The sequence below is a fragment of the Micromys minutus genome (assembly GCF_963924665.1).
Source record: "Micromys minutus genome assembly, chromosome: 6".
NCBI classification, from domain to species: domain Eukaryota; kingdom Metazoa; phylum Chordata; class Mammalia; order Rodentia; family Muridae; genus Micromys; species Micromys minutus.
This window is the reverse complement of record NC_137975.1, coordinates 50,185,208-50,206,343: the sequence shown is the minus strand read 5'-3', so window position 1 is coordinate 50,206,343 and position 21,136 is coordinate 50,185,208. Positions and strand designations below refer to the sequence as shown.

The following is a 21,136-nucleotide window of genomic DNA, read 5'->3' as shown; positions in this document are numbered from 1 at the left end:
CATTCATCCATCTATCCATCCATCCACCCACCCATCCACCCACCCATCCATCCATCCATCATCCATTCATCCATCCATCCATCCATCATCCATTCATCCATCCATCCATCCACCCATCCATTTATTCATCCATCCATCTCTCTACCCATCCATCCATCTACCCACCCACCCACCCTTCCTTCCCTCCTTCCATTTTTTTCCTTCACTTTACATCCCAATCTCTGCCCCTCCTCTTCCAGTCCAACCCTCATTTTCTTCCCCCATCTTCCTCTCCTCTGAGAAGGTGGAGCCTCCCCACAGCATCCCCCTACCCAGGGCACATTAAGTCTCCACAGGGTGAGGAGCTTCCTCTCCCACTGAGGCCAGACAAAGCAACCCAGGTAGGGAAATGTATTCCACCAACAGGCAACAGCTTTATCGATAGCCCCTGCTTCTGTTGTTTCAGACCCACGTATGTGCAGGCGAAGGGGGCACTAGGTCCGGCCTGTGTATGCTCTTTGGTTGGTGGCTCAGTATCTGGACCCAGGAGTCCAGGCCAGCTGACTAAGTGCAATGTGTGGTCCCAACCTGGATCTTGATCCTATAAAAACCAATGATGCCAACTAATCCGCTTTACACTCCTGTAACAAGGTGACTGAAACTATTAATTTACATAGAGCCAAGTTTTATTTTGGTCCGTGATCTACTTTGGGAGCTTCAGTTTCAGCATCAGTTGGAATAGATGCTTTAGGCCTCTGATGTTCGTGAAGAATTACATTGGTATGCGTTGGGGTGAGGGAAAATGACACAGTGCAGCAAACTGCTCACCCCACAGTCAGGAAATGTTGTTACAGTGTTGTCTACAGTCCCCAAATCTCTCTCAGGGACACTCCCTTAATGTCCTAAGGGCCTGATCCTCTCCTCTAAGCCCGTCCTAACAAAGGTTTCATCTCTTTCACATCACCACCCATTTGGGGGTCCAGGCCATAGAACATCATTGAGATCATTAGTGAACTCTGAGTGGAGGGAGGTGTGCTGCTAAGAAAGTAGTGTGATGTCAATGTTAGCTTCCTGATTCTGTGACTATCCAGTAGCCATGCAGGATGTGTGTGTGTTTCTGTCTGTCTGTCTGTCTGTCTCTCTGTCTCACCCTGTGTCTCTGTCTCTGTGTATGTCTCTGTCTCTGTTTCTCTCTTACTCTGTTTCTGTTTTTCTCTTTTTGTCTTTGTTTTTCTCTGTCTCTCTCAGTCTCTGTCACTGTCTCTGTCTCTATTCCTATCTCTCTGAACCTGGAGCTCACTTACTTGATTGGGCAGCAAACTTCAGGAATCCTCTGGTCTCTATTTCTGGCTTCAACTCACTCCCAGCGTTGAGGTCACAAAGCTCTCCTGTGCCTGGCTGTTACGTGGGTGTTGTGGACCCAAAACTTAGGTCCTCATCAGGCACTGTCCTCCCTAGGCCACCCCTCCCTGCTTTTTTTTTTTTTTTTTTTTTTTACCATTCTCTAGAACACTTATCCTTTCAAACGTATACTGCTGTATTATATAAGGAACTCAAAATAAGGATAGAAAGCACCGAATGTCAGAGAAGGAACGTTCTTCACACATGAATTACTAAAGTATCCAAAGGTAATGAGAAGTCCAAGGTAAACGGAGCCTGGGATCTCCACGTATCCACTCCCCAGCACTGAACGTGGCACATCGCTGTGTGCCTTCACCTTATTTCTGTTTAGAAACCTACTCAATTCAAGACTCTAATTTTCCAAAGCTCTGTTTCTGGTTTTTAGTTATGGGGGTGTGTGGGTATTTGCATGTAAGTGCTTATGGAGGCCCGAGGTACAGGACCCACCTGGGGCTGGAGTTATAGGGGTGTATGAGCTGGGGCCGCTGGGAACTGACCGTGGGTGCTTTGTAAGAGCAGTCAGTGTGTGTCCCTGACTGCTTAGCCATCTCTGCAGACTCTATCTGGTTTAGACGGAAGTCTGTGTCAGTCTCCCAAGGACTGAGCATCAGCACCTTCCAGCCTTTATAGACCTGGGACTGTTTGTACCTCGATCACAGAAGGCAAGCATGCAAAACTATTCAACAGTACTCATAACCAGCAAGACAAGACTCCGGGGAAACACGCCTATCCTGCCTGTCGCTGAAGAACAATTATCCTCTGGCATCTCCACAGGACAGAATGTTGGAGTATGTCACCATACATGGTTGCCATATTGGGAATAGCAAAGTTTCTGCAGACACAGCATTGTTCCCTGTGATTCCTCAATGCTTCTGGGATCAGAAGAGGTCAGCCAGCAAAGAATTTAACATTCCAAAAGAGGAGCGAGTCAGCCATGAAAGCAGCCCCATCGCCCCACCCAAAGCCCAAACAGACCAGTACTAGGGCAAGCACCCAAAGCTTGGGCGTCTCTCTTACACCTAAGAATCACCAGCAATATATGGGACAATTCACAGACGCCAAGAGGAAAAAAGTTCCTGTGTTTTTATGAAGTTTCTAAATGAAGGGGTGCCCTAGGATCATTGAAGAGGCCACCATCAAAGAGTCAGGATCACTGGAGTTACATGTTTATAAATGTCACAGCCATGGCCCTGGTTTCATTTAAGCCATACATGATAGCCACCCTGAAAATATCAAATTAGTCCCTACTCTCCACAGTGGCCGGACAACACACACTGGATTGTGAGAAGGACGCTCAGGGTTGGGTGTACCGGAAGGTGACGGGGGAGGGGGGCTATGGGAGGAGCTGAGGATAAATGTGATCGTGTTATCCTGTATGAGACACTCAAGGATTGATAAGAAATACTTTTAAAGTAAAGTGATCTACTCATCATCATCCTTGCAGGTTGGTCTTGCAGGTTGGGGAAGATAGCCCATGAGAATCAACTGCAACAACCAGCCAAAGCGATGTTATTTACTCGGTGAAATTACTTACGGAGGCTTAGACCGAAAACCAAGATGTTAAAAGGGCATTTGACCAAAGCAAACCATCCTGCAGATACTCCTTGTCTGTTCCAAACACTATACTAAGTATTTTTCTTCCCTCCAAAAGAGACATACACCAATAAGTACAGTTAGATAGAAATCATTGGTGCTGCTATTTTAAAAAGAAGGGGGGGGGGAACCAATTCTTTTATTTGCTGGCAATGTAAACAAGTAGGGGGAAATCTTCAAGTTGAAACAACTGATTTTTTTCTTTTAAATAGAGCCATTCTTTGCAGCTCTGGCTGACCATCCATTCATGATCCCCCTGCCTCAGCTTCCCACACACATGTACGACCACACCTGCAGTCTTACTTACAGCATTTGCTGCCTCATAGAACAAGAAGAGAGAGATGGATGGAGAGTCGCTAGGAGGCTGCTTGCTCTGGGAGAAGGTCAGAGTTCAGTTCCCAGCACCCATGGGGGATAGCTCACAGACACCTATAACTCCAGCACCACAGAACTGATATCCTCTTCTGGCCTCCAAAGTCACCACACTCACATATACACAAAGTTAAAAGTAAGTGTAAATATTTAAAGGAATAAAAGGGGAGATGGAAAAACTAGTTCTAATAAAGTCCACAAAGTACCTCATTTTTAGGTGACTGACTCTCAAGAGTGTTGTTATTGGAGATAGGTGTCCGTAAGGCCATTTCTCTGGTGTTGCCAGAGAACTGCTCTGTGTGCCGTAAAGAGACCCATACACTCATGTCATCGTCCTCTGTGTTGTTGAGACAACAGTTTACCTGGATTATCCCCGCAGCTAGCCTGAAGCAATAGTGTCACAGTGGTGTGTAGTACAGAACTAAAGAATGTTCCAGAAACATCAAGTCATCTCCTCCCCCCCAAAAAAAATGGATTCCATCACAGTTCATAGCTGTGACTCAGAACATACTGTACTGCCTATGTACTGAATTCCAGCCTCAGTAGGTCATATTGACACAAGATATGAGCACACTTGCTTCCCAAAGATCACTCTTAAAAGTTAATTCCTAAGTGATACTGTCAACCTCGAGTTTCTTGATGTAAACTTTATGTCCAGCTTAAGCATCAGCTGTACTGAATTCATTGCTGGACATTTGCTGGCAAATCTCTGAACATCTCTCTGCCCATCTTTCTCATCTATAAAATAAATGGGCTGGAACTCACCATATTTTCATATCGCATTCTCTAAGAACAAGCAAAAACTCCTAAAGAAACGTGCCATGCAGAGTTAGCTGTGGTGGTGCACACTTGTAATCTTAGCACGTGGGAGGCTGAGGCAGGAGGATGATGAGTCCAAACCTAGCCTGAATTACATATTAACATCACAAGGACGAAGAGAAGGGAGGAAGGGTAGGAGGGAGGCAGAGAAGAGGGTACCATTCAGATTCAAATAATATCTACTGAGATATCTGTCTGATGCTATGTACTCAATTATTTATTTTGCTTATATCTTTCATCTAATCTTCATAATAACCCCAGATTGTACATAACTATTAAATGCATTCTTAAAATACAACACCAAGGGCCAGGAAAGTTGGTTAACGTTTCTCCTCAGCCAGTGCAACCAGTCGTATGCAAACCTAAACTTTAAAATTTAATTCACCTTTCCTCTCAACTTCTTGTTTTCCTTGGCATCTTCAGATATTCTGGAGGCTGTGATCACTGCATGGTTTCCCTCACAGAAAGAAAAGCGTAGGGGCCACTAACCATCAGAAAGCCAGCTGTCTGAGCCTGAGCCAGACTTGGAGTGCTTCCTGTACAAAGTCGAGGTACAGTGGCACTGGGAACTTTCTGGGGATGTGGGGATAAGGTAGCTATAACCTGTGAAGGAGAAAATAAAAAGAACCCCCCATTAAGATCAGAGGATACTGGAGGGACTGGGGTCATGGCTCCAGAGCTAGGGAAATGGCTTCCTGGGTAAACATACCTTCTGAGCTAGCTCGAGGACCTGAATTCAAATCTCTGGCAACCACATTAAAGGCAGACCGTGAGTGCCTGCAACTACAGCACTGTGAGGGAGAAAACGGGGGAGGGAGGAGGGAGGGAGAATGTCTGGAGCTTGCTGACTGCCAGCCTATCTCCAGGTTCAGTGAGAGACACTGTCACAAGGGAACACAGTGATGAATGACAAACCAGGACACCTGAGATTGTCTTATGGCCTCCACGTGCACATGGGTGTACACATCCAAACACACATGCATTTGCACCATATACTTCACACACACACACACACACACACACACACACACACACACACACACACACACAAAGACTTGAGAGATGTAAATACAAATTTTGCCAACTGAGGTGGGGGAGGGCATTTGAATTCCCCAGATCTACACAGGAATTCTGAGATGATAACCAGCAGGGAGAGGGGGTTATGTTCTGGTAGAAATTGCACGGCTCAAGAGACCTTGCAATGTATTTATAGCTGCCCCGTGACTAAGAAGCTAACATTTGATCTGTTCTTTCCAAAATGAGCTTTTAAAAATGCAAGAGGAAAATGAGTAGGGACCCAGTGAACAGCATTTTCTGCAGCTGGTTGTACACAGTGAAGCCTGAAAGACTATCTGAGGGTAGGTACCCAAGGGTGACTGGCTTGGAATGAGGGTGACATTATGAGGGTGGGGCTGCGAGAAGGGGGAGTGGCTGCTCCCTTCTTGGCTTTCATGACCCATACAAAAAACCATACCTGATGAAGCTGTAGGAGAGAAAGTAACTTGGCCAATGTATTTCCTCTGAAGCTGTCCAATGCTTAGTTTCTCAGAGCGCTATGAAAATAAGTAACCTAACCAGATACCCTAATCCCTGGTTTTCTGGTGGCCTCAAATACTTTTCAACTTCTAGAAGCCTGTGGGAAATAGGAAGTGGGAGTTTTTACACAGGAGTGCCCAAGATGCTATTTAACAAGCGAGACTCACCTAGGCCAGAGTTACCATAAAAACGCCATCTGTCACTCACAATCATTATCCTAGTCTATTCCACAATGTTCTGATAATCGTAAGTCCCTGTGTAGATATCACTGGACAGCAAAGCTTGACTTGAATTCTTCTAGTGACCTGTGGAAGGGTTACAGGGTGCTGCTGCTGTGCTGTGGGGCTGTGTGTTGACTCTATGTGCTTTTTCATCTTGGGTCTAGATGGGGGTGAATTCATCTATTACCCAGAGTCATTGTCACCTTGCTTAGAAAGGGAGTTCCCAGAAAGGCTCAGGGGATAAGGTGGAGAGTTACAGCACAGGACTCTTGGTATCCTCCAGCTGCTGCATGCATGAGCATGCATGTGTGTGTATGTAGCGCAGAGAGAGAGAGAGAGAGAGAGAGAGAGAGAGAGAGAGAGGGGATAATGAGACCCTGCCCCAGACTCACAGAATAAGAACATCCAGTGTAGTAAGTGTTCCTACTGCTCAATAGAAGCAACTTCAGCAGTTTGGGAAGCGTTCATAAAACATGTCTTTGAGAAAAACAGACTATGGCCAGCACTGAGAAGGAGGACGAGGGGGAGGAAGGGGGAGGGAGAAGAGGAGGGGAGGAAGGGAGGAAGGGGAGGAGATGACATCAGTGATTTGAATGACCTACTAAGAACTGTTCCCATTACCTAGATTCCTGGAGGGGAAATGACACAGAATTCTGACCTAATTTTGAAATCAGAGAGCTAAGATTATTTCCAAATAGCAAGCTTCATGATAAGTCCAAAGTACAAAATAGAAACAGTTCGTAGGGATGTAAATAAGAGTGACCTCCTAAGGCTGGAGAGATGGCTCAGTGGTTAGAGCACTGGCTGCTCTTCCAGAGGTCCTGAGTTCAATTCCCAGCAACCACATGGTGGCTCACAACCGTCTGTAATGGGACCCTCTTCTGGTGTGTCTGAAGACAGCAACAATGTACTCATATACCTAAAATAAATAAAAATAAATATTTTTTTAAAATGGCCTCCTAAGCTTATATACTTGAATGCCTAGTCACCAGGCGATGACACTTTTGGAGAAGGATTTGGAGATGTGGCAGTGTTGGGGTAGGTATGGCCCTGTTGGAGGAACTGTGTCACTGTGGATGGGCTTCAAGGTTTTAAAATCCCACACCAAGCCCAGTGTCTCCTCTGCCTGCTGCCTGTGGCTCTGGATGTAGAACTCTCGGCTAACTCTCCAGCACCATGTCTGCCTGCACGCTCCACACCATGGGGATAATAGACTAAACCTCTGGGCCTGGAAGCCAGCCCCGATTCAATGCTTTACTTCATGAGAGTTGCTGTAGATGTGGTGTCTACTCACAGCAATACAAACCCTAACACTAAAAATGTAGTGTTTTTATAAAAGTTTTTTTTTTTTTAACTTTGGTATTTTGTGTGGATGTCTACCACTTGTGTGCTGGATCCTGTGAACATCAGCTGCTGGAGTCCCCTGGAAATGGTGTTACAGATGGTTGTGAGCTGGAAATTGAACCTGAGTCACCCAGAAGAGCCAGTGCTCCTAACCACTGAGCCATCTCTCCAGTCCAATTTTGGCGTTTCTTAACTACAACTCAGAATGAAGGAGACTATGCCCACGGGGTGAGAAAACTCTAAATTCCAGAAACAATAACCACCGTGGGCCGTTCATGACACTAGGACTTTAACTCTTATTTTCCATTTGCACAACCTCCGTATCTTCTCGGGAACCACTGCTTCTCTAACAAATTCAATTTACCCCACTGCTTAGCTGAAAACGCATTCCCTTGCATCATTTAAAAGTAAGCCTTATTCTATCGATGTAGATTTATTATCTGAATAAATTCTTCTCTACAAAAAAGATCGCCGGTGAGTACATTTGATTATTCAAACGAACGGTTGCCTTTAATCAATTAATCTTGGGTCATTTCCAAATAACTCCTACAACTTTTCATGAAATAAAACTGATGCACAAAGAGTGTGCACATCTTAATTGTACTTCTGTATCAATATGATGACCACATCTCTCACCTCTTGAAAAGGGACAGTCCTGTCACCCCAGAAACTTTCAAGAGAGTGCTTTCTGGAGCAGCCACACTTGGACTTATGACACAAAGGCAAACACTTTAACCATGTGCTTCTTATTCATCTACAGACAGAAAATGGAGCGGAAACATCGCTTGCTTCTTAAAGCCGATAGGCTAGCATCAGAAACCACAAGTACCTGCACAGGTGTGTGCTTTTGTCTTGCCTGACCCAGGACACTGAAGAAGGAAGAAGATTCTGAGCTTGGGTCACTCTGAAATACAAGACGGTTACAATTAGCCCAACCATAGACTTTTTGTGGATGGTTGATTTGTATTTTTCCAATGCACTTTCTTTACGGGTGAAATGGGAACTCCCAGTAGCACTGTGCAATGGCTAATTGCCATTCTTAACTTAGTGGGATTTAGAATGGCCTAAGAGACACACACTTCTGGGCATGTGTGTGAGGGCATTGCAAGAGGATTAACTGTGGAAGGAAGACCCCACCCTGACTGTGGGCAGCGGCATCCCTGTGCTGGGGTCCTAGACTGACAGCAGCTAGCAGAGCACCTGCTTTCATCTCTGCTTCCACAAGGTGGACGCCTGTGACCAGTGGCCTCACACTTCCGCTACCATGATGAACTGGAATCTCTCTACCCATGAGCCAAATGAGCCTCTTCCTTCATTTTCTCAGGCATTTTGTCTCAAGAGTCTGTAAAGTAATGAAAGCTTCCCTCTTTGCTGTGCCAGAGAGAGGAAAATTTAGAGTGATTTGCAGTTTTTGAAAAATCTATTTTAAAAAAAAATGAAACACCAACCTTCGAATTGTGTTGGGTGGTTCTTATTTTGTTCGGTTGGTTGGTTGGTTGGATGGTTGGTTGGTTGGTTGGTGGTTGGTTTGGTTTGGTTGGTTGGCTGTTTGGGAGTTGGTTTTTTTTTTTTTTTTTTTTTTTTTTTTGTTAGTTTGGTTGGTTGGTTAGTTGGTTGGGTGGGTGGGTGGTTGGGTTTTTTTGTTTGTTTGTTTGTTTGGGGTTTTGGTGTTTGTTTGCTTTTCAAGACTGTGTTTCTTTATGTGTGACCATGGTGGGCCTAGACTCACTTTGTAGACAGATTCACAGATATCTACCTCCAGACAGAGTGCTGGGATTAAAGGCATTCACTACCACACGTGGCATCGGTTTGTTTTGAAGGTGTGCCCCCCAGCTAGTGGTAATTTGGGGAGGCTGTGAGGTGGGCATCAGCCTGGCAGATGTGGATGAGTAGGGCTGTCCCTTATATGGGCATCACTCTCTTCTTGTGTCTGCTGTAATGGCAACAGCCTCTGTGACAAGCTCCTGTTTCCCTGCTCTGAGCTGCTCTGCCCTTAGCTACCCTGCCATGATGGGATGAAACCCTGAGCCAAAGTGAATCTTCCCTCCCCAGACTCGTTTCTGCTGGACATGATTGTCACCGTGATGCAAAGAGAGCCACTGCATCCTCCGAAGAAGGATGACAAAGGCACTTTGAGGTCTCCGTACTCTGCAAATGTGGGCGGCCAGCAGGAAGCACACATTGATCATGAGCCTAAACAGCACAGCTCACAACAGCAAGACCGACAGCCACTGGCAGTCCAGCCCCTGGTTAGCCTTAACCAGCACAACCTCGTCTTAGTTTTCTCTAACTACCGCCATGCTCTCTGACTGCCAGCGAGATCAGAGCTCTGTTTGGGGGTGTGTCTGTACATATTTGGGGGCCAGTTCTTTAATGAGGTTCACGTAGTCATTTTTCTCCGCACAGGCCCTGCACTCTTCTCCCCAGCTGTGAAGGATCTGCTTCAGCTCCGCGACTCTCATCTTCCACAGGTCCACCGATGACAAGTCCACTTTCTTCTCTAAATGCCAAAAAGGGAACACACCACTGAACGACAGAACAAAACTCTCATAAAACTCTTAGGAGGGCTGACTCCATCCCCTTCTGGGTGAGACAAGTCCCCTTCCCACAGGGACTGGGACATGCCCAATGAGAATGCAACAGCACCAGTTTGCCTGTCCCTTGGGTTCTACGTCCTTGAATGCCACTGACCACAGACCAGTGATATTCAGGGGTGGAAATACTGAGTCTGTGTTCAGCATACACAGAGGTTTTTCTTTTTTCTTTTTGTCATAACCTCCTAAACAACACAGTATAAGGACTATTTGCTGGCTGGCAGTTAGATCAGTGGGCGAAGGCACTTGCTACCAACCAGGCCCAAGGACTTAAGTCCAATCCCCAGTGGTTCCACACACTGGAACAAGGGAGCTGACTCCCACACATTGTTCCCTGACCTTCACATTGTGTGCTGTGGCACAAATGAACTCACATACAAATGCCTGCAATCCTGTGCATGTACACACACACACACACACACACACTATGTAATGAAAAACTATTTACATAACATTTACAGTGTTTGATATAATGATAGTAATCTGGAGATGATTTACAGTCCAGAAGAGGATGTGTGGGGAGTCTATACAAATTTCTTGGTGTTTTATATTAGGAACTTGAACACCTGAGGATTTTGTTACCCTCAACTGTATAAAGCTACTAGGACAATTTGCCTCTAAAGGGCTGGCTACTCAGGCTTTAAAACAAGGGGCTGGAAGCTTTGCAGAGTTCTCAAAGCTGTATTCCTGAAATAAACTTAAACACTTGTCCAAAGGTCAGTGTGTTTGGCATGGCCTTCATTGTGGCTAACTGAAAGCCATAGGTCACAACTAACAAGTAGATTATAGTTGAGTTTTAAGAGAAAATATGTCTTCAACAATGTATATGCACATCCTAGAGACTCCATAATAAGGTGAAGAAATTGGAGCTGAGGAACTGGCTCTGTGGTTAAGAGCATGGACTGTTCTCACAGAGGGACTGAATTAGAGTGAGCACCCACCTCGGGCACTTCATAACCACACAGAACTCCAGCTTCAGGGAGTCTGACCATAAGCTGGGAAGAATTCATAACTATCGATATATTCAAGAGAAGTGGCTGAAGTAAGAAAATAACTTCAAGTAAATGACAGCAGCTTCTTTGGTATTTTTCTAGGAAAAACATACAGCATGTGGCACTAAATTTGTAAGGAGGAATGGCACAGAACTCTTTAGAAAGTACAAGAAAGAGGTCAATACGAAAATAAAAATTAGTTTATGGCTTCCAAAGCTTCTCTGGTGACCAGTGTTCCTATGTACAAATAAATATTAATTTCCTCTATAATATCCTGTACTTTTTCTAGTATTTAAGGAGCCATGTGAGGTGTAACCACTGCATGTACAAGTCTTCAAAACTGAATGTGTTGGAGGAAGGACTCAGCACACAGTCGCCCCTCTGTGCTCATGGTTTGTACGGACTCAGGGATTCCTAACTCTGCTCTGCTCCTTTGAAGCCTATAAAGAGGGACACTTATAACAATCACTACCCTGGAAGTCAGGGCCTATGCTGGGAAAACTAAGGACTAAGTTGTAATTGGGACCTTTCAACCTTAAGTCTGATTTACGTCTGCTGTGCAGACGCACTTGTTGCAAGGCTGTGGTGTGAAATGAGCCAAAAATGATTCCTTAGGTCATTTACAATAATACAGTGTGTGCATGTGTGCACTCGAGCGTGCATGTGTGTGTGTGTGTGTGTGTGTGTGTTTGTGTGTGTGTGTGTGTGTGTGTGTGTGTGTGTGACAAAAAACAACTTATGCAGAAAGAAAGAGTCGATCTTAGAGGAATTTCAGACATGAAGGATAGCTGAGGGAAAATTTTCCCAGCCTTTAATCACACTGGCTTCACCTACGTAAGAGGCTGGCCCAGATACAACCCTTCAGTATAAGAATAGATTTAACCATGTGAAATTTATAAGGCCAAGGATAAATAGGACATCAACTTCCTTTCCTTGCTGGTTATTTTAGGCATCTCTGATAAGCTATGTCACCAGGCAAAGCCTGATTTAATGGAAAAGGCCCAGCTCCTAAAAGAGACAGCTGACAGAAGGGTAAAGTCACCTAGGAGGGAAACACAGTCACGCAGTGACTTCAAAGTCCTGCTGCCATTGGGCAGAGGAAAATCACGTCTTCATAGTTCACTGAGAGGAGCTGCAAGATTCATTTTCAGAAAACTTCCAGACACGGTTGACATCACCTTAGTAAATTAGGAACTTAAACTTTAGGCTGGGAGTTCCAACTTAATGCTGATTATCTATTATTATCCAGTATTTACTATTAGGTTCTTACTAGTTTATTCACTTCCCTTCCTTCAGCTGACAGGAAAACACCAGAGCCCAGCAACTGGTCAGTGAATGGAGAGTCCCTTCCCTCTCATGCTGTCTTTGATAACATGGCCCAGGGTTTCACAGCGTGATAACACTTGAAACACATTGGGGAAGACAGTTGGGTCTCCCGTACCATATTTCAGCTCACAAATCTGGCTGTCCATCTTCTTCAGCTTCTCACAAATCTTCACTATGGGCATGTGTGCACTCATGGGACGAGTGACTTCACCTAGGATCTTGGTGGCTGCATCTGTTGTGGCTCCTAGATAATAGCACTGAAAAGAGAATGGTAGGAAATACGGGGCTGGCGAAACAATTCCGGCGGCATGGTTGCCTGCCACCAAGACCAACTTCAGTGTGACCCCTGACACCCACACGGAAGAGGGAGAGAATGGACCCCTGCAAGTTGTCCTCTGACCTTTCTCTGCACAACATGCAAACAAAATAGGTAAGTGGGATGTGGTTACAAAGACATTGTTCCTGACAATGAATAAAAGCAAACAAAATAGTATAAAGAAAGAAGAGGTTACCCTTGTTCTCATAGACCAGCTATTAAAGTTTAACCCCATCTGGCTGAGGCACCAAACAACCAGTGACTCCAACCTTGTCATCAGGCTAATTAGATGCACCTGTCTCTCACCATCATGGGGTTATCCGGTGCATCTAATTAGCCTGATGACAAGGCTGGAGTCATTGGTCTTCTGGTGTCTCGGCCAGACAGACTCCAGGGGTGCACATTAAGATGACCACTTTAGGCAAAAAGAAAAAGAACCAGACTGGTCCCTGAGGTACAGCTCAGTGGGAGAACACATGCTCAGCATGAACAAGGTTATGGGTTCAATACCAAGATGGAACAAGAAAAGGATTTGATTTGAAATTGTCTTCATTAATATAAAAATATTGGAATAAATCTGACATACATTAAATTCAGAAAACACAATCTTAGAAAAATAAAAGCCTCAATCATTACATGTAAATTACAGTGAGAGATGACTTATGGGTAAGTAAGGTCTTGGTAACAGATGCAAAGCCTACCCACTCTATAATAGTAAATCCTCATCAGCCTTACAGTTCCACGTAAAATGTGAAATTGCTTGCGTGTGGTTTACTTAGAAAGGAAAACTGGACAACTGGCAATAAGAATCCACAGTGAATAAAAAAAAAAAAATAAAGAAAGAAAGAAAACAGGAAGGACCTGACTGCCCCAAGGTGTGGTGGAGGAGAAGGTTTATTGTAGATAAAAAGGAGAACATAGCCAGAGGCAGGAACATCTGGGAGAGTCCAGAGTGGATGTGACTCTGAGCCAGGTGATGGGGGGTTGGGCAGAGAGGGGAGAGAGGGGAACAGCCAGGATGCCCAAAAGAGGGTAACCAAAACCAGCTGGGTTATGTAAGGAAGGACATCTGGAGGAAGGGCAAAGCAGACCCTGAGCTGGACCAGCCAGGAAGACCCTATGACAGGTTAGGACTGAGGAATGCTGGGAGGCCCTGAAGCCTGGTCTGCTTTGATTTGTTAGAGAGGCGTCTCAGGGTTTGAGACTTAACACATAGGACCTTTCGAGAACTGATTTCTGCTTGCAGTCCACAACGGGCATGTTCGAAGCAGGCTTGGAAGGAAGAAAAACTCCAAGTGGAAAGGGAAGCTATTGGTAGTTTTCTTGAAGCACAATGAAAAAAGGAAAAATGAAATTTATCATACCAGGCGGTTTTCTTTTCCTTTGGCATCCAAGCAAAAGCTGACCAGCTCTTCCTCTATGGTGTCCACAGAAAAGTCTGCTCCTCTGGCGAGCAAGGAGTTGTAGAACCGGTTTAAGAATTCTTTGCATACTAGAAGGAAGAGAGACTTAGGTCTGTTACACAATTCTGTCTCTATCACATGTATGCCCGTAACTCACCCACCGGGTGAAAAAAATATAGAAATATGATTGAGGAGAGGTGGCTCGGCAATTAAGAGCATATTAAGAGCGTGTATTGTTCTTACAGAAGACCCGGGTTCAGTTCCCCACACCAACAGTTTACAAAACATATGTAACTTCAGCTCTAAGGATCTGATGCCCTCTTTTGGCCTCCATTGGCACCAGGAACACATGTGGTACAAAGACATACACTCAGGCAAACACTTATATGCATAAAATCAGAACAAAAAGACTTAAATCTACAAGTATGATTCAATGCATGACTACCATGAATTCAAACCCTATGCATTACTTGGGGTTCTGTTCCTAAAACCATCAATACAGTAGACATTTAATATGAGCTTACAGAACCCACCAGTCAGCCTTTAGAACTAAGTTTTACCTAAAATAAAAACCTGTGTATTAACACCAGCAGACCCTAAAAGATAAGATAGTTTTTGTACGGGATATGGACTTTGGGATACCTTTGCTTCAAGGCATAAAGAAAATATGAGTAACGATAATACGAAGCTCTCTGTCATGCACAAGTATTATGTTCTACCACCATGAGTCTGGGCTTGGTGAAAACCTAATCTGTCATTTGTTTAAAACCATACTTTATGTATATCAATAATTAAATCCTAACTTGAAGAACCATACTCGGTCCCAATTGAACTGTGTGACAGGTCTCAGAATAGGCACAATCGTGAGCAACCACCATGTTAACATTTGTCAGGAGCTGGCAGGGGCTCACAGGGCTGGATCTGATGCAAGCATTTCATATAATTTTAACTCATTCAAGTTTTACAACGAAGCTCTGCCATAGAAACATTGCTATCCTCTCTTTACAAATAGAGAGACTGAGCCAATGAAACATCACCTGACTTACTGGGTAATTGGTAGGAAAAAGACTTGATCCTCGGTGGCCCCTGGCCTGTTTGTCCCCACAGTGGGAGGAAAAATAAATCTTTTCTTTGCATTGTTTTAGTCAGGGATTTTGTCACAGCAAGAAGTGATATCACCAATGCACACATCCTTTCTCCTGACCTTCTGGAAATCCAGTGAACATATGTCAGAGTTTTCTTTATCTTTATTATCTCTTTTGCATATTTTCCCTTTCATCTCTCAGTGATACATTGTTGGCCATCTTTCAATTTATGACAGGATGTAATCTCATAGTAAAGGCTAACACGAACGCACAAGTATGCACACATACACACACATACATTTTATATTGGTCCTGTTTTAGGAAGAATCATGGTTAATGCATAATTCAAGTAGGAAGGGTAAGGAAACCTCTTAGTACGGCTATGCATCTCTTAATAACAGGGATGCTATCTGAGATGTGTTGCTAGGTGACTTTGTTGTGGGAACATCAAAGGAGCTACTTATAGAAACTTAGATGCTACTGCCTGCTACACACATCTAGGTCATAATGTAGAGCTCATTGCTCCCAGTCTATAAGCTTGGTGTGTATGTTCAATCTGCATTACAACACTACATTGTCATCTATAAAGTTTATGCTAAGAACCATGTAACTGAGTTACAAGAAATAAAAACCTCAGTCATACAAACTCTTACAATGTCCCCTGATTTTGTGTTGAACTACATTCATAGCTATCCTGAGCCATATGTAGTCTGCAACTACAAAGTGATCATGCCTGTGTGTAGAACACAACACGTTACCATCCTGAGGGCTTCTGGTAAGTTTCACTGAACTTTAGGTCTGTAAACAGAAAGTTGCAGTAAAAAAAAAAAAATAAGATTAATACTTGGGGCTGGAACAATGACTCGGTGGTTAAGAGCGCTTGCTGCTCCTCCAGAGGACCCAAGTTCAGTTCCCAGCACCCTGTCAGGTGGCTCTTAACCACCCGAAACTCCAGTTTCAGGGGATCAGGCGCCCTCTTCTGGCCTCTGAAAGTTCTGCACACATGCATCATAGACACCAGAGACACACACATAAAAAAGATAAATCTTTAAATAGGAGTGTTTTAAAATAAAACAATGAGCCTGCATATGGCCCTTACTATGAATGGAGACCATAGAACTAGAAGCTGAGCTGGGGAGGGCCAGAAGGGGGAGAACCAACATGAAGGCCAAGAGCAGAGTTCACAGTGAGGCTCCGAACACTTAGACTACATGAATTTTGGGGGGAAAGAAGATAGTTTATTTCTTCTATGATAAACGAACATATAGCTTACTCTAAGTTTTTCACCATATAAGATGTTTAATTTTTAAAAGCCTGTTTGACTGTTCTGTTGTGACACTTAGCTCGAAATATATGAACAGGCTGCAGAGCGCCTTCCTTCTTTAATCCTTTATTCTTTAAGTTACTAATCTATTTACTTTTCAAACTTGTTTGTCAAAAAAAGGCACAAAACCATGCATTAGCTTAAGCCCACATCCAGATGACTGTTACCACTGCCCCACCCTCATCTTGTGTCACTACAACCCTTTCAAAGGCAACAACACAAATGGACTGGCCTTGTATGCTAAAACTACTTTCTTCTGGGAGACTTTTGGTTGTTTGTTTGTGTAGTTTTGCTTTGAGACAGGGTCTCCCTGTGTAGAATGGGCTGGCCTCAAACCCACAGAGATCAGCCTGCCTCTGCCTCCTATGTGATAGGTTTAAGAGCATGGGGCATGATGTCCCTCTCTTCTGGAATATTTTCTAAAGTCCCTGCCTGAGGCTGTTTTACACTTACTTTCCTTTTGAAGTGAGAGTAATCCAAGCAATGATTTTATTAAGGTAAATAAACAGCTGGCATAGTCTTGTGACAGTAAGTATTCTGCATTCTACATGTTGTATTGTTGTTGTTCATATGATTGGCAGTTCACTGGGTCTGTTTATTCCAGAGCCAACACAAATGACTGGTTATAAACAGGGGTTTCAATATCATTGAGCAGTAGAAAACTTTTATAATCCCATAGAACCATTTTTGTATACATGGTCCATCATTGGCAGAAATGTTGATGTGAGGCACATGGTTATAAATCTGAGAATTGGAATGTGGTCCAGGATGGTACATAAATGTTTAATTCATCATATTCAAGCAATATCCAGATGATGAAACCACGGGGGAAAAGGGAGATGGAGAAAGTATAGATCTAAGGATCCCCTTCATGAAATGCCGATATTAGAGGTTGAGAATGTAAGACAGAATCAAAAAAGGACTCTTAGGAACAGCCAGTGATGTAGAACAAGATAAAGGAACAGTGTTCTCCCCAGAGACAAATGATGGAAAACATCTAACTGATAGCCGACATTACAAGGCACCAATAGAGTGAAAATTGTCTTCTGATATATCTCTTACTCAGTTAATTATCAACTACATCAAGTCTACAAAGAAGACACCTGCTGTTGTGATCAATGCTGTAAGTGAACAGGAATTCATCAGTTTCTAAGCAACCTCCCATCTTGTCTTCCTATAAGAAAGCTCCAGTCTTACAAAGGTCTCATATCTGTTACCCAACATATCCTCATATGATTTCTAAACATATCTGTCATTATGACATGGTATCTTCTACCCAAATGAGGAAAACTCAAGAACACAGCACATACATATCCTTTATCACTAATCTGCCTATTGTGTGCAATAATCGAGTTTTAAAACCATGGGATGAGAGACATCATCTAGAAAGGCTTTTGTAAAGGACATAGCAGTGTGGTGGGTAGTGAAGTGATTTTTGAATCTTCTGAGAAACTGGGGGGGGGGGAGACATGACCTGGAGGAAACTGGGAACCCTTACAACCCTCCCAGTGACAGGACAAGCTACGGAACACCAGGGACACCAGGACAATAGAAAGGAAAAACAGTGGCAGTTTGTAACAGGGGAATAGACCTGGGGAAGAAGAAATGTAGAGAACCCATCAGAAGATAGAGTCAATAGACAAGCAGCCAACAAAAAGAAGAAAAGGGGAAATACACAACAAACCAGCTACTGTCCTCACAGCATAGAAACAAGTTCCTGAGGAATAAACAATTCGAGAACAACTTTTTAACTACAGTGAGTTTTCAGAATGCTAGTCATTTTATAATCACCTGATTAAAATATGTCTAGAACTGTGGCAAGAAGGTAGGTTGGATACAGAGATGTAGGATTTACTGGACGGTCAGGCAGATTCATTTTTATTGCACTGTATGCAGACTGACAATAAATATGGACAGAGGGCATGACATGGGAAAATTCATACAATTAAGCCATGGCTAGGGTGGGCATTGATGGCGCACATCTTTAATCCCTGCACTTGGGAGGCAGAGGCAGGCAGATCTCTGAGAGTTTGAAGCCAGTTTGCTTCATAGTGAGTTACAAGCCACCTAAGGCAACATAGTGAGTCCCTGTATCAAAAGGAAGAATGAAAGGAAGGAATAAATGAACAAAAGAACAAACAAACTGAAGCCAGTGGTGGCTAGAGGATTAGAAAGAAGCAAGTGAAGAAATTCTGAAAATGTTTGCCATGACAAAGGCAAAGACAGGAGAAGCAGCAGTTTCTAAGCCATTAAGACAGGGATTATTGGAAAGAAAAAAAATCTAATAGTGGGAGGAGTCGCAGAGAAACCCAAATCCAATCCTTGGGCTTCCATGGATTAATTAGTCTCTGATTAACCTCAGCACAGATGACTGGAGCTAGTAACTTAGGGTCCTGGTGGTGTGTTTCAGTGTTGAGTCAAATGGTTACATTGTTTTTATTTATGGTGCAGGGTTTTCTTTGTGAGTTTTTTTTTTTGTTTAAGATTTATTTTATATATGTGAGAACACTGTTACTGTCTTCAGACACACCAGAAAAGGGCATTATCGGATCCCATTACAGATGGTTGTGAGCCACCATGTGGTTGCTGAGAATTGAACTCAAGACCTCTGGGAAAGCAGTGAATGTTCTTAACCACTGAGCCATCTCTCCAGCCCTTTTATTGTTTATTGAAGTAGTTTCATACATCAATCTATAATGATTTCAAAATAGTTTAAGTTCTATAGTAAAATCCTTTTAAGAGATCTGGAAATATTTGGTTTTGCAGTAAAGCCTCAAATTACCTAAGCATAAAACTTACAAGCAAAATGAATAGAAAGGCAATTTTAAAATCTCCTTAAACCAGAACACACTGATGGGTCAAAAGTGATCTGTGATCGTATGTTTTACCACGCTGTATTATATGTAGCCTAATATGCATACTTTCTTTACTATATGTGATATAATACATACTGTGGTATATATAATACACTATGTGGATCTCATATACTAATAGGGAATTAAGTGACTAATAAAAGTGCTAGAAAGGGCCAATGAGGTGATTCCGTGGACAAGGAAGCTGACTGCCAAGTCTGATGATCCAAGTTTGAGTCCCAGGACCAACATTTCGTAAGGAGAGTGTTCTCTGACCTCCTCACTTACACTGTGGCATTTGTGCCAGACACATAAAACAAATAAAATCAAAAGCCTAACAAACAGTAACAGAACCCAATAAAGAACCTAGCTCTTGACCTATGATAATTCCTGCCGATGTGGCAATACAGCTTCTTTACCTCTAACCAAATGAAATACTTTACTGGATTCGCCAGACATGCCAGCTAAGAGTCACAAGCTGTAGTAGATTTAGAAAAGGTGACAGGCTTCTCAATCCAGACTCCCTGTCTCTTCTGAAATCTTTTCAGATCAAAACTGCAAAAAACTATGGATGGCTCATTGAATGTATAGTTCATTCCTCACAAATGAAGCCTGCATGTGTTGGGAAATACGAGGTCTTTAAAAAGTATTACATGTACTTATTGATTTACTCGTGAGTCAGAACATCATGGTTGTGTGAGGAGATCAGAGGACTAGCTAGCTGCAGGAGCCATTTTTCTCCTTCCATCACCTGGGGTCTAGAGACTAAACTGTGAGGGCTGGGAGCCAAACTGAGATTTTTCAGGCCGGGGAAAAATCACCTTTAGCTGCTGCTTGAGCCATCTGCTTGCCCAAAATGAGATATTTAATTGAAATTATAACTGTAAAATCAGTATCTTTAGCTACAGAAATTTAAAATAACATCTAAACTATTTTAAATTCTAGAGAGGGGTTTGATAATCGCTGATAGAAAGCTGGACTCCAGCTAAGGCTACTTACTTATAATAAGACCACGTGCTCAATTGCCCAGTGCACAAGAATCGTGTGTGTCTCCTTTCCCCTGTTTAGTGCATCTGCTCTCAAGATCTAAAGATACACATTTAAACGATTTCAAAAAAACAAGAAGGTAAGTGCTACAGTGGTCCCAAAGGGACTATCAAAACTCTTCATCTTGACTCTTAACAGTTTTTTTGTTTTGTTTCTTATAAAACCTAAGTAGTATAACACCCTCAAAGTCAGGTGGAATGGTGAAATGAAGGTATTCTGATGGCCAAGTCCACAGAAGGAAAAAAAAGGCATCTCTCTATTTTATCTTTCTCGTCTGAAGAAATTAATGTGCTCCTTTGTAAAGAAAAGTGTCTATAAAGTCCTAATCAGCCGTGGCCTTTCTTAAATTCTAGCCACCCTAGCACATTGCCATGTTTTATTTACCTTCTGGGAATAACAATTAGTTTGAACCTCAAAACACGTCTTTTGCGCAGAGGCAAGTCTTCCCAGTTAAAAGCAACAAAATCAATCAAATTGGCAGCGAGTCCATTTGCACAAAATCTAATGCGAATGCTAGCTCATTCCTTTTCCTGTGCCACCTTAATACTGACAGCAAAAGCAGAACGTGTCCTCTAGTGTCACTGGGCCCACGTCAAGCTTTTGCTCAGGCTGGGAAAGGCGAGGGGAAATTGCATATTTCTTGGGTGAAACCTTATTTACAGCCTGGGCCGGGAGAAGCTGCTTAGGTAACTCAGGCTGAGCGCGGTGTCGCCGCCATGCAAGCAGGTCACACACCGCTCACCTTCACAGTCAGCCCTCGGTCGCACACCGGCCTCCAGGCCCTGAGCCAGCACATGGTTAGAGATCCAAAGCCCGGCGCAAATGGTCACCAGGGCGGCTGGACTGGTGCATCGCATGCTGAGCCTGGGACCCGGAACTCCCCACACTTTTCTTACTGTAGTGGAGGATGCTTCGCGAGGCCGGTAGGAGGC

The 21,136-nt window shown here is 43.5% G+C and overlaps 1 protein-coding gene across 1 annotated transcript; it reads right to left on the bottom strand.

Annotated features, from left to right (window-relative positions):
* Nucleotides 1-7,748: 7,748 nt before the first annotated feature.
* Nucleotides 7,749-21,131, bottom strand: CDNF (cerebral dopamine neurotrophic factor). Its single transcript, XM_080917868.1, has 4 exons — nucleotides 20,947-21,131; nucleotides 13,858-13,985; nucleotides 12,293-12,434; nucleotides 7,749-9,765 (listed from the first exon to the last, which is right to left on the bottom strand). The coding sequence occupies exons 1-4, from the start codon at nucleotides 21,059-21,061 to the stop codon at nucleotides 9,587-9,589; spliced, it is 564 nt and encodes a 187-aa protein (XP_080773994.1). The 5' UTR covers nucleotides 21,062-21,131; the 3' UTR covers nucleotides 7,749-9,586.
* Between the last annotated feature and the right edge of the window lie 5 nt (nucleotides 21,132-21,136).